At 40.3% G+C, this 14,348-nt stretch overlaps 1 protein-coding gene across 1 annotated transcript in view; it reads left to right on the top strand.

Annotated features, from left to right (window-relative positions):
* LONRF1 (LON peptidase N-terminal domain and ring finger 1) overlaps positions 1-14,348 on the top strand; it is a 67,345-nt gene that overhangs the window by 6,401 nt on the left and 46,596 nt on the right. Inside the window, exon 2 of the mRNA XM_042782055.1 lies at positions 3-669. Within this exon, the coding sequence (XP_042637989.1) occupies positions 3-669 (667 nt within the window). The remainder of the gene's footprint in view (positions 1-2; positions 670-14,348) is intronic.

The raw sequence follows: 14,348 nt of genomic DNA, 5'->3' as shown, positions 1-14,348 counted from the left end.
AGGCCGCGGAATCGCGGCCAGTTCTGGGAAGTGGGCGGTGGCAGCGGCGACCGGCTGGAGCGCGCGGCCGCGGAGTCGGAGCGCTGGGAGCTGCTGCTCCGCCGCGGCGAGCTGCTGGCGCTGGGCGGCCACTTGAAGGGAGCGCTGGAGGCGTATTCGGCGGCGCTGCGCCGTGGGGCCCCGGTGAGGCCCGAGCGGCTCGGCACCTTGGTCGACTGCCTGGTGCTCAACTACCGGCTTCGCCACGGGCTGGGCTGGAGCGCGGCCCCAGCTGCGGGCACGGACGCCGGCACCGGTGGGCTCCTGAGCTGCCTGGGCTGCCAGGGCTTTCTGAGCGAGCCGGTGACCGTGCCCTGTGGCCACAGCTACTGCCGCCGCTGCCTGCGGGGAGAGCTCCGCGCTCACTGCCGCCTCTGCCGGGACCGCCTGCCGTCCGCCGCTGCCACCACTGATGCTGAGGGGACCACGTCGCGGCCACCGCCCCTGGCCGCCGCCATCACCGCCTCAGGCTTCAGGACCAGTGTCGTTCTTAATCACCTGGCTGAGAAGTGGTTCCCGGGCCTGCGGGAGAGGGCCCGGGCTGCCGGCCGGCTCGGGGAGCTGCTGCACCAGGGACGCTACCGGGAGGCCCTGGCTGCCGCTTGCGAGGCGCTGCGAGCAGGTGACCGCGTGGGGATGCGGCGCGGGCCCTGACGACCCCACCCTCCTTTCCCCTTCAGCCCGGATACCCAGAGCTCGTCTCTATACCCTTGAGGCTTCGAGGCGGCTTTCTGGCCCCTCGGGTCTCGGGGTCCTGACTGGGGTGGGAGGGGCGGTGCCCTGGAGTGCTTCGGTCACAATGGGGATCGCCCTCGAAGCCGACTGTGACGCGGCGCAGGGAGGGGCACACGGTTATGGAGTTCCCTCGCCTTTGGGGCGTTTGGCCACCACCGCTTTGCGGTTGGGCAGGCACCTCCGGAGTTGAACGGGTGACCGGGGCCAGAGACCGCCCGAACGCGCGATGGGACGCGAGTTGGGCGAACTAGAGTGGCTGCTTGCTTCCTGCCGCGCTCTTTCCGGTAATTGGCCACCGCCGCTTGGGCGATGTTGAGTCCACCTCGGAACAACAGCCGGGGCGGGAGAGGCCCCCAGCCGAGGCTAGGCGTGAAACGTTTACCTTCTCCCACAAAAGTCACCAGGGCAATTGGAGCCGCGGGAGGGCAGGATTGCATAAGCTTGCGGGGGGGGGGCGTTGTGTAACGGGTGACGTCCGGTGGGCGTGGCGGGAGCTCCTCCGGCTCCCAGCACCGGGAGGCCCCCCTGTTGCCAGCCGGCTACGGGCGGGTTTAAGGGCTGTTCAGAGGCGTCCACCTCTTGGCTGAAAATGCCTTCAGAACTGATTACTCCTCTTCAAAGTTTCAACCTTCCTCTTTCAAATCATTTATATATGAATTTTTTTTTCTAATATACCTAGTTCATTGTAAAGGTAGAGAAGTAGTCTGATCAAGGAGTGCTTTGCCTTCTATTTGCTTGCCTTTCCACTATTGATCAAACTGGGCAGAGGCTTTGCAAATCTTTTGTATATTTCTTCATCTCCAGGAAGCAGCTTCTGTCTTCTAACCTAGATTAACATTTTTATTAAGATATTTTTAGTCTGGAAGGAAGCAATGTCAAATGCCCCTATGAAAAATGAGCTACTCCTTTAAGTTGATGGTTCTCTATGGGGGACGATTATGCCCAAGGTGTGCGGGGGTGGGGGTGGGGGTAGGGGGTGGCTTCTAGGGGACATTTGGCTAGAAAGAGACAGTTTTGATTTCCTTAACTTGGCGTGGTGCTTGTGATACTTTTAGTGAATGGAGGTCCCATCCACCACAAGGAGTTATCAGGCCCAAAATGTCAATAGTGTCGCTGCTGATAAGCTTTGTGTTAAATAAGCATATTTCAAGATTTTAGTGTCCGTATATTGGAATAGGGAGCTCTGGTGGCGTAGTGCCTAAGGCATTTGACTGCTAACCAGAAGACTGACAGTTCAAACCCACCAGACACTTCTCAGAAGGAAGGTTGGGCAATCTACTTCCGTATTGATGCCACTTCGGAAACCCAAGGAGGGGTTGCTATGAGTCAGATCGGACTCCATGGCAGTGGGTTTGATTTTGATATGGTATATTGGAATAATAAACCCTGGTGGTTAAGTTTTCAACCTCTAAGCTAAAGGTAAGTGGTTGGGATCTATCAGTAGTTCCGCAGGAGAAAGATGTGGCAGTCTGCTTCCTTATAGATTTACAGCCTTGGAAACTCTCTTGCGGGGGTGGGAAAAGACAGTTCTGCTCTGCCTCATAGGGTCGCTATGAGATGGATCCTCACTACCGAGTGGGTTTGGCTAGGTTTTGGTTTACATATTGGAATAGAATAATACTTAGATGAATATTCCTAATAAAATACATAGATGTTAGGAATTAGATGAATTTATGAGCCATGTACCTGAAAGTATATACTTTTGAGTCTTTCCCTGATTGCTTAGTCATTTTAAACTAGTGATAATAACTTGAATTATTTAACACTTTTAGAGTTCAAACCACAAAGTCAGCATTTTTCCTTTTCTTTCAGTATCTTTATGAGGAATAGATAGTTATCAAATAGAATGCAGCAGAATGTAGACTCAGAACAAATGATAAGCTATTTGGAATACAGAATTCTGGTACAGAGGGCTCTGCCTCTCAATGTAATTAGAATAGGAATGGGGAAGCTGGTTTTGGCTGTACAGACCATCTAGTAACTGGCCATGGTACTCATTTTAAAAAGGAAGAAGCAGAAGTGAAGGCAGTGAAATGACTTGTCCACATCCACACAGCTAGCAGTTCTAAATGGTCCTCTTCTCCTAAATCTTGATCTAGGACTCATAGCTGCCTTCATAGCTCATCCAATAAAAATGTTTACTAAGAAAGTTTTTTTGTCACCAGTATAAAATAGAGGATGAAACTTATCAACAACATTATTTAGTATTTACTACTACTGAACTACTGCTATCACTACTACTACTGATTATAGCCTTCGCTTAAGTTTGATGCTTCTTATGTACTCAAGTCCTAGTCCATGGAAGATCAGTGAGCACATTTACTGATTGAGTTATAAACATCTCTCCCTCTCTCTAATAAGATCCTGGACCTTGGATTGAGGTTATTATTTTAAACAAAAGAGCAAAGAGATCTACTCTTTTTGATTTGCACAGACTAATGGGAATTTTGCCTAGTCAGCTACTTAATCCTACTTTTACAGGAGTAGAACCCATGTCTACTGACTTTTACCTCATTAGGCTATTTTTTTTTTTTCCCAAAATTCATTAAGTCCATTCTTGAAAATATATCAGAATAGCACTAATAAAGATATTTTTCCATCCTTTGAATTCTTAGTGTGAATAGGAAAAAATAGAGCCAACAAATTATAGTTGATAAAGTACAGGCATTAATAAGTGTTTCACAGTTTATGGGCATAAATAAAGTGTTAACTATTACAGTCATAAGTATATTTGTACAGTTGTTTGACTTGACAGTTGGTGAGATAGCTAGACATTTGAAATTTATTTACTGTACTATTGTGGCTTTTTAATGATACTTTGATTGTTAATGAAGGAGAGTTTCACTATACCTTATTCATGTAATTCTTGTAACAAGTAAATAATAACTAGAAAAAAATAATAATCTAATCTACAGTTAGCCCACATATGATTTATCCTGTAAACCAGAAAGTTTGAAAACTTTGGCCAAAACAGAAGTTTCCCATTAAGATTATATAAATTTCTGTTGCTTTGAGGTATATTTAGAAAACATATAATCCATTGATCTTTTGGTATTAACTCTCAAATGTTTCATAACTTTGTTTTAGTATTCATGGATATTATGTAAGTCTATTCTGCATTGATTTTTTATATTTAGTAAGAGTCTAAATGATCCCATTTTGGAAGGAAGATGGGGCAATCTACTCCCGTAGTGATACTGCCTCGGCAACCCAAGGAGGGTTCGCTGTGAGTCGAAATTGACTCCACAGCAGTAAGTAAATGATTCCATAATACTACATTGGTTTCCATTTATTTTGAATGAATTTTTACACTGACTTGCTACCTCCGGGAAGGAAGACTGGACAATCTACTTCCGTACCCAAAGAGGAGTTACTATGAGTTGGAATAGACTTTATAGCAGCGAGTTTGGTTTTGGTTTTGCTACCTTCCTGTCCTGCTCAAAAAAGGCTACAGTACAGTGTAGTTTACAGTTTGAGCTGGTTTTTAAAAAACAAAGTTCATAAGGGAGAATGGTTTATGTAAAATTCTTAGGGAAGGAAATTTATTTTTTTAAATTAATTATATAGTCCTTGATTCTTACAAAGTATTTTTACATTGCTTATATCATTTAGTCTTCACAAAGAATCCTGTGGATACTGTTATCCTCACAAGTAAATTGAGGCACCGAGAAATTGGCACGCAGTACAGCTTGTGATGAAAGCTGTGGGTGCTGGAAGCCCACTTCTTGATTTGGAGTCATAGTGCAGCCTTCTACTTACTGTCTGATGTTGGGCAGAAATGTCTGACCTCTCTGTTTTTTGGTTTCCTTATCTCAAAAGCGAGAATAATAATTTCATCTATCTCATGGGATTGTTGTCAGAATTGAGTCAAAGCATGTAAAGTGTTTTGAATGGTGCCTAACACAGTAAGTATCCAGTAAATATTAATGAAATTATTTTAAAAATGTTAAAAGTTGTGCTGTAGATAGAAGATGACTTAGCTGAAGTTGTAAGGACCTCTGGTGGCATAGTGGATAAAGCATTCAGCTGCTAGCCAAAAGGTCAGTGGTTGGAACCCACTAGCTGCTTAGGGGAAGAAACATGAGGCAGTCTGTTTCTGTAAAAACTTACAGCCTTGGAAAGGCTATGGGACAGTTCTACCCTATCCTATAGGGTTGCTCTGAGTCAGGATCAACTCCATGGCAATGGGTTTTTATCATTAGTAATATGTACTACAGAAAATATTGCAATCCTTAATTTGTTATTGTAACTATTCTCAGATTTTCACTCACAGATGTTTGTATGTAATATTTCCAATGTCCAAAGACAAAGATTGGGTTTTTATGGTAAAATTTATTTTGCAGTAATAGTAAAAACTTGGGGGAGGGGGGAGGAAAAGAGCTATCTGACTTAACTTCTGAACCAACTAGTGTTTCTAAATGTAAAATTGATTTTTTAAAATTTACATATAAGGCATAAATCTTAGATATTTTTACCATCTATTCAATAAGTATTGAGTACTTCCTATAGCCAGATATATATTTTTAGGTGTTAGAAATACAGAAGTGAACAAAATTAAATCCCTGTCCTTACCTCATTTATATTTTTATGTTTATAATTTCAACAAATTAGTATTTATTGGAAATCACTAGAAAATGGAACTTAGTATTTAACTGACTTCTAGTTAATTGAGGCTACATGTGTTATATCTCAGATTCATCTTTTACTTAATTCAGAAGGAGTTTTGCAGTGACTCATAGTCACTATAATAGTGCATTCTTACTGATGTAGGAAATGAAAAAATAAGGTATATAAATGGCTAATTATTAGTATTATTTTATTTTTTCCAGGTCTTCTTCTTCTTGTTTGCTTGCTTATTTCTTTACTGACTGGCTGGACTATTTTAGTGAAGCCTTTCACCCCTGTAGTGTGTGAAGCCCCAGATGTTGCTCCTCAGAGGGCACCATCTTGGACATGTGCATAGCCTCCTAGGGTGACAGGGTGTTTTGTTTATTTATTTTTCCTACACTCAAGTTAATATAGGAGCTCTGGTAGCGTAGTGCCTAAGGCACTTGACTGCTAACCAAAAGGCTGGCAGTTCAAACCTACCAGTCAGGATGCTGGCTCAGAAACCCAAGGAGGGATTGCTATGAGTCGGATCCGACTCGATGGGGCATAACAACAACAAGTTAATAAGTGTTTACCCTTTATTAGTGCTTTACCATCCCTTCCTCATCCACCCCAGTAACCATCAAAGAATATTCCTTTTTTTTTTTCAAATTGAAATTTGTGTGGAAGTGTACTGAGCAAATGCATTTTCCATACAACACTTCATACACGTTTCAAGACATTGATTACAATCCCCATAATGTAACCACTTTCTTCCCACTTCCTCCCTGGAATTACCTTTTCACTGTGTCCTTCTTTCCTATGCATTCCTGCCCTCTAAGCTATCTCACTGTGTAAATACTGCCCTTCTGATCTGCCATTTTTCTTTATCATTCTAAGGAGTGCACCTACCTGGTATAATTGTTCACTTTACATGCCTGCCTATAGTTTGGGTGGGAGCCACAGTAGTGAGTTCAGTTCCAGGCCTGAAGAGTGACTAGGGGCAAAAGAATATTCCTTTTTTGTGAAACATTTTTCTTGACTTTTTACAATAGTGGTTTCATACAATATTTGCCCTTTTTTGATTGAGTAACTTCACTCAGCATAATAGGCTCTGCTTTGGTTACGTCTAATGCTGTTCTAACAGAAAATACCACAAATGGGATGGCTTTAACAAACGGGTTTATTCTCTTTCAGTTTTGGAGGCAGAAGTCCAGTTCGAAGTGTCAGGCTCTAGGGGCTGGGTGAAAGCCCCTTGACCTTGGGCTTCAGCTCTGCCTCTTAATCCTGCTCACTGGAGCTAGAAGTGTCTCTTCACTCAGACAGCTGCTGGCTGCTGAGGCCGACAAACCCAAGATTGACAAATAAAAAGGTAGTCTCATTATTACCAAGCAACATGGCAGGCCACTAATTCAAGTCCAGAGACAGTCCCAGATTGGCAGGAAACATGGCAGGCTGCTAAATGAAGACTGGGCTACATGCCAGGTACAAGAGTGCCATAAAGCTGCAAACCATTCTCAAAACTTCTCCTTACATACTGGAAGCACACCACATCCCTAAGGCAGCTACTGAGCTGCCATTGAGTTGATTACTGATCTCATCATGGGGAACAGCTATAATCAGCTGCCTAGCGACTCAAAACCAGGCCCAGCCAAGTTGACACATAACCTTAACAACTGTAGGCTCTAAGTTCATCTAGGAGATGTTTCACAAATTCATTGTTGTTCTTTAATGGTGTAGTAGTCCACTTTGTGTATATACCATAGTTTGTTCCATTCTTCCATTGATGGGCTTAGGTGGTTACTATCTTTTTGTTATCATTCAATAGTGCTGCAGTGAACATGGCTGTGCATGTATCTGTTCATGGCACATGTCTTATTTCTCTATGATATATGTCTAGTAGTGAGATTGCTGGATTGTATGGTATTTCTTTTTCCAGCTTTTTAAGGAAGCTCCATTCTGTTTTCCACAGTTGTTGCACTATTTTACAGCCCTATCAACAGTGTTGATACCAACAGAGAATTCCATTCTCTCCACACTCTCATCAGCATTTGTTTTCTTTTTTTAACTTTGCTGTTTAGCGTTGGGATGAAATGATATCTCATTGTTTTGATTAGCTTTTCTCTAGTGGCTAATGATCCCAAGCATTTCCTCATGCATTTGTAAGCTGCCTGAATGTCTTTGATAAAGTATCTGTTAATATCCTATGCCCATTCTTTATTTGGATTATTGTTCTTGTTGTTGTTGTTGTTAAAGTTTTCTACAAATTTTGGAGACAATCCCTTGTCCTTTATGTTGTTGGTAAAACTTTTTTCCCAGTCTAGGTTTTTTTTTACTTTTTTGGTAAATTTTTTAGTGCGCATAAGTGTCTAATTTTTAGGAGGTCCCAGTCATCTATTTTGTTTTGTGGTGTTTGTATATTTTTAGTTATATTTGATAGTATATTTTTGCCCTGAATAAGGGCTTCTAAGTTTGTCCCTATTTTTTCTTTGATGGTCTTTATGGTTTTAAGTTTTACATCCAGGTCTTTGATCTACCTTGAATTCTTTTTTGTATATGGTGTGAGATATGAGTCCAGTTTCATTTTTCTGCAAATGAATATCCAGTTTTACCAGCACCATTTATTAAAGAGACTATCTCTTCCTCATTTAATGAGTTCTGGCCCTTTGTCAAAGGTCATCTCTACATAGGCAGATGAATATACTTCTGGGTTCTCAGTTCTGTTCCGCTCATCTGTTTGTCTGTCATTACGTCAGTACCAAGCTGTTTTAACTGCTCTGGCTGTATAGTAGGTTTTAAGATGGGGGAATGTGAGGCCTCCTACTCTGTTCTTCTTCTTTAGTAGTGCTATACTTATCCAGGGTCCCTTTTCCCTCCATATAAAATTGGTGACTAAAGTTTTCCCATCTCTTTAAAGGAAGATGATGGAATCTGGAACAGGATTGCATTATATCTATAGATCACTCTGGGTAATATTGACATTTTCACAGTGTTACATTTTCCTATGCACGAACATGGTATAGTCTTCCATTTATGTAGGTCTGTTTTGGTATCTGCTAATAACGAGGGGTCGCTATGAGTCGGGTCGGACTCTATAGCACATGACAACAACAGTAGTGTTTTGTAGCTTCCTTTGTATAGGTCTTCTCTGGTTAGATTTATTTCTTAAGTACTTCATCTTTTGATTGGTTATTATAACTGGTATTATTTTCCTGATTTCCTTTTCAGGGTCCTCTTCATTAGTGTAATTGAATCCAGTTGATTTTTGTACATTGATCTTATACTGTATGTGATAGTTGGAGCTGTGTGTCAACTTGGATGGACCACAGTTCTGTGTGGTTTAAGCAATTGTGATGTGGGTTATTCCCATGATGGAATCAGATGTGTATGTTTTGAGCAGCCAGTACGTTGAAAGGGAGTTTCCCTAGGGATGGGGCCTGCTTCCAGTATATTTATGGACATCCTGGGAAAAAAGACATTCTTCTATGGATCGGGATTCTGTTGTGCTTCCTACAACTGTCCGTGGGCGAACAGGCCGCCATTTGGCCTAGAGATCTTGGATTCGTCATTCATTGAAATCAACAGCCAGTATACTGCCTACCAACCTTGAGCTCATCAGCCCTTGCTGCTGTGTGAGTTGGGAAAAACCTCCAGCTTGACGTTTGATCCAAGAACTTGGAACTTGCCAGCTTCTATAAATGTGTGAGACATTTTCCTAAGAAAATTTCTCTTTTCTCTTTCTCTCTATAAGCTTTACTGGTTTTGTTTCTCTAGAGAACCCAGTCTAACATACAGTACAACTTAAATGACTAATAATTAAATACCCAGTTTTTTGAAATTTAAATAATTTTAAATTAAATTTAAACAATTTCCACATTTTTTAATGTGTTATTTCTTAAATATTACAAAATTTACTAAAACTCAGTTTTCTGAGATTTCTAATTATTTGTATATTAATCTCCTGTTTATACAGAGTCTCTTTTCTATTCAGTGGAGTATTACTTTTTAATGGAATATATAAGTAACATTTTAAATAAATTTGTATAGTATCCTTTCTCTTCTTGCAAAGGTATTTTTTGAAGTTGGAATCAATTATGTTTTACTGTAGAATGTGCCTTGCTTAAGAACACTTTAAAATGCAAAGCAGAAGCATCTGCTAAATTTTTTGTTGTTTGGTTAGGATAGGAGTAATGTTTTTTTATTTTCTTTTTCTTGCTTGACCCACTGTTGTCCTACTAACTTTGTGCTATTGTTGTTAATGGCCATTAAGTTGATGTTTCCCATCTGAGCTAAGGTTTATTTGGTTAAAAGAAGAGGTGGGGAATACTCTTCTGATAGCTCCACCACTTGTCTATCAGTTTGTCATTCTGTGATGGCTTGCATGTGACTGGGAGGCTGGAGGCTGTTGCCACCAGTTTCAATTATAAGCAGAGTCACCCATGGTGGACAGGTTTCTGCAGAGCTTCCAAACTAATATAGACTTGGAAGAAGGACCCTCCGCTTCTAATAAAGCTGGGGACTAAAAGCCTTATGAATAGCAATGAAACACTGTCTGATACATTACTGGAAAACATGAATAGCCCTGAAACATTGTCTGATAGAGTGCTACAAGGTGAGCCCCTCAGGTTGGAAGATACTCCAAATACGACTGGGAAAGTGCTGCGTCCTCAAAGTAGAGATGACCTTAATGATGTGGATGAAGTAAAGGTTTCAGGACCTTCATTTGCTGATGGGGCATGACTCAAAATGGGAAGTGGTATTCATTCATTAATAATTGGAACATGGAATGTATGAAGTATGAATCTTGGAAAGTTATGTGTTGTCAGAAATGAAAAGGAACACATAGAGATCGATATCCTAGGTGTTAGTGAGCTGAAATGGATGGGTATTGGCCATTTTGAACCAGATAATCATGTGGTCTCCTATGTTGGGAATGACAAATTGAAGAGGAATGGTGTCAGTTTGTCACAGGAAGAATGTTTCAAAATCTGTCTTAAAGTACAGTGCTGTCAGTGATAGGATAATATCCATATACCTACAAGGAGGACCAGTTACTACTACTATTACTCAAATTTACGTATCAACCACTAAAGCCAGAAACAAGGAAATTGAAGATTTTTACCAACTTTTGCAGTCCAAAATTGACCAAACATGCAATCAAGATATATTGATTTTTTTGGTGATTGGAATGAAAAAGTTAGAAACAAAGACCAAGTGTTGGTAGTTGGAAAATATGGCCTTGGTGATGGAAATGACACTGGAGATTGCATGATAGAATTTTGCAAAACCAACGACTTATTCAATGCAAATAACTTTTTCCAACAACATAAATAGCAACTATACATGTGGACCTCCCCAGATGGAATACATAGGAATCAGATCAAATACATTTGTGGAAAGAGGCAATGGAGATGTTCACTATCATCTGTTGAAACAAGGCCAGGAGCTGACTGTAGAACAGACCATCATATGCAACAACAGTTGCTCATATGCAAGTTCAAGTTAAAGCTGAGGAAAATTAAAACAAGTCCACAAGAGCCAAAATAAGGCTTTGATTGTAGTCTACAATCAAACTCTACAATTTAGAGACCATCTGAAGAACAGATTTGACACATTGAACACCAGTGACTGAAGACCAGACAAGTGTGGGATGAGATCAAAAGCATCATACATGAAGAAAGCAAAAGGTCACTAAAAAGAAAATAAAGGAAGAAAAGACCAAAATGGATATCAAAAGAGACTCTGAAACTTGCTCTTGAAGAGAGAGTAGGTAAAACAAATGGAAGAAATGCTGGAATGAAAGAGTTGAACAGAAGATTTCAAAGAGTGGCCCAAGAAGAAAGCAAAGTATTATAATCAACTGTGCAAAGACCTGGAGTTAGAAAACCAAAAGGGAAGAACATGCTTAGCATTTCTCAAGCTGAAAGAACTGAAGGAAAAACTCAAACCTCAAGTTGCAATATTGAAGGATTTTATGGGCAAAATAAAGAGCTCTGGTGGCGTAGGGCCTAAGGCATTTGACTGCTAACCAGAAGTTTGGAGGTTCAAACCCAGCAGCCACTCCATGGAAGGAAGACTTTACTTCTGTAAAGATTTACCACCTCAGAAACCCAAAAGGGGTCACTGTGGGTCAGAATTGACTCAATGACAGTGAGTTTAGCTTTTGATTTGAGTTATGGACAAAATATTGAATAATTCAGGAAGCATCAAAAGAAGATGGAAGTAATACACAGAGTCACTGTATGAAAAAAAAAAAAATTGATCAGTGTTCAGATATTTCAGGAGATAGCATATGATCAAAAACCAATGGTACTGAAGGAAGAAGTTAAAGCTGCACTGAAGGGATTGGCAAAAACAAGGCTCCAGGACTTGATGGAATGAATACCCATTGAGATGTTTCAACAAACTGATGCCATGCTGGAGGTCTTACTTGTTTATGTTAAGAAATTTGGAAGACAGCTACCTGGCCAACCAACTGGAAGCGATCCCTGTTTATGCCCATTCCAAAGAAAGCAACAGAATGTAGAAATTATTGAACAATATTGTTAGTGTCACACACAAGTAAAATTTCACGGAAGATATGTCAGAAACAGTTGCAGCAGTATAGGGACAGGAAACTTCCAAAAATTCAAGCTGGATTCAGAAGAGGATATGGAATGAGGGATATCATTGCTGATGTCTTAAGGATCTAGCTGAAAGCAATGAGTACAAGAAAGATGCTTACCTGTGTTTTATTGACTGTGCAAAGGCATTCAACTGTGTGTATCATAACAAGTTATGGACAACATTACAAAAAATGGGAATTCCAGAACACTTAATTGTGCTCTTGAAGAACCTGTACATAGACCCAAGAGGCTTTTGTTTCAACAGACCAAGGGGATACTGCATGTTTTAAAATCAGTAAGGGTGTACCTCAGGGGTGTAGCCTTTCACCACACTTCCTCAATCTGTATTCCGAGCAAATAATCTGAGGAGCTGGACTATATGAAGAAGAATGTGACATAACAACCTGTGATATGCAGATTACACAACCTTGCTCACTGAAAGTAAAGGTAATTTGAAGCACTTATTGATGAAGATCACAGACTGTTGTCTTCAGTATGAATTATACATCAACATAAAGAAAACAAAAATCCTCACAATCAGACCAATAAGCAACATCATGATAAATGGTGAAAAGATTAAAATCAGGGATTTCATTTTACTTGGATCCACAATCAACACCCATGGAAGCAGCAGTCAGGAAATCACATGTTGTATTGCACTGGGCAAATCTGCTACAAAAGACCTCTTTAAAATATAAAGCAAAGATCTCACTTTGAAGACTAATGTGCACCTGATCCAAGCCGTTGTATTTTCAATCACCTTGTATGCATGTGAAAGCTGGACAGTGAATAAGGAAGAATGAAGAAGAGTTGATACCTTTGAATTGTGTTGGCCATGAATACAGAAAATACCATGGACTGCCAGAACAGTGAACATATTTGTCTTAAAAGATGTGCAGCCAGAATGCTTCTTGGAAGCAAAAATGGCCAGACTTGGTCTCACCAATTTTGGTCATTTTGTCAGAAGGGATCATTCCCTGTAGAAGGATATCATGCTTGGTAAAGTAGAGGGACAGTGAAAAAGGGGGTGACCCTCAAGGAGATGGATTTACACAGTGGCTGGAAAGATGTGCTCAAGCATAGTGAGGATTGTGAGGATGATGCAGGACCAGGCAGTGTTTCATTCCATTGTAGATAGGGTCATTGTGAGTCAGAGCTGACTTGATGGCAGCTAACAATAACAACAGTCAGGTGCTAATCTGAATTATCAACTTGTTTTGAAATATTTTACAATGTTATCCACACTGCAACTATTATTTCCTGAGCATTTTTATGTGTATTGATTTAACATGCATTATTTTATTCATGTATGACAATTTTAAAGTTGGTAGATACATCATTTTGTAGGGGAGGAAAGTGAAGTTTAAAAAGTCAGGTATCTAACTGCCCAAAGGGACCTGAACCCAGATCTGCTGAATCTAATGTTTATGATCTTAATTACTGTGACAAATGCCTGTGTAATAGACTTTATTAATTAGTCATTAATAACTGTCAATCAGTGGCTTCTGGATAACTGATAACCAAGAACCAAGTCTTAGCATATCAAACTTGATAAAGTAGTAAAAGCAAATAAATTTGTTATTTTGTTTCGCCATTGAAATTTTTGAAATAAGTCTAAATATAGATTTAAGGAAAAGACACTCAAATAGAAAAATGAGCAAGAGTTTGAACAGGGAATTTTACATATGCATACGTAGAGAGACAATCCAAATAGCCAAGAAATATGCAGTTTTAAAGTTTCTCCCTGGCTAGTGAAGAAATGCACATTAAAATAAAGATTTTCTTTTTCATTTTATTTTTCTGGTAAGTACACAACTTGCGGCAGTGTAAAATTAGTAAAAATAAAGTTTTTTTTTCTTTAATCAGAAGTGGCTTAGCAGAATGTATTAAACAATTCATATATCTATATAACTTTTTATATGGCCATTCAACTTTACAGAAAATCACTCTAAGCAAATATGCAAATATGTAAAAGTATAGTTAGATGTCTTTTGTAGTACTTTTGTTCTGCCCAAAATTAGAAGTAACTTAATTGTAAAAAAGTCACTGCCATGAAATTGATTCCAACTTATACGACCCTATAGGACAGAGTAGAACTGCCCCATGGGATTTCCAAGGCTGTAAGTCTTTATGGAAGCAGACTTCCTCATCTTCATCCCTTGAAACAGTTGATGGGTTCCCACTGCCAGCCTTTTGGTTAGTAGATGAATGCTTTAACCACTGTACCACCTGAGCACTTTAATTGTAGACTATGGAATCATTAAATAGCTTGTACAGGAGAATACTTTGTAGACATTAAAAATAATGAAGAAGGTTGGGCAATCCTACTTCCGTAGTGATACTGCCTCGGAAACCCAAGGAGGGGTCGCTATGAGTCGGGGC

The sequence above is a fragment of the Orycteropus afer genome, unplaced genomic scaffold (assembly GCF_000298275.1).
Source record: "Orycteropus afer afer isolate SDZICR_OR568_19922 unplaced genomic scaffold, OryAfe1.0 scaffold00230, whole genome shotgun sequence".
NCBI classification, from domain to species: Eukaryota; Metazoa; Chordata; class Mammalia; order Tubulidentata; family Orycteropodidae; genus Orycteropus; species Orycteropus afer.
This window is presented reverse-complemented; position numbering and strand designations above follow the sequence as displayed.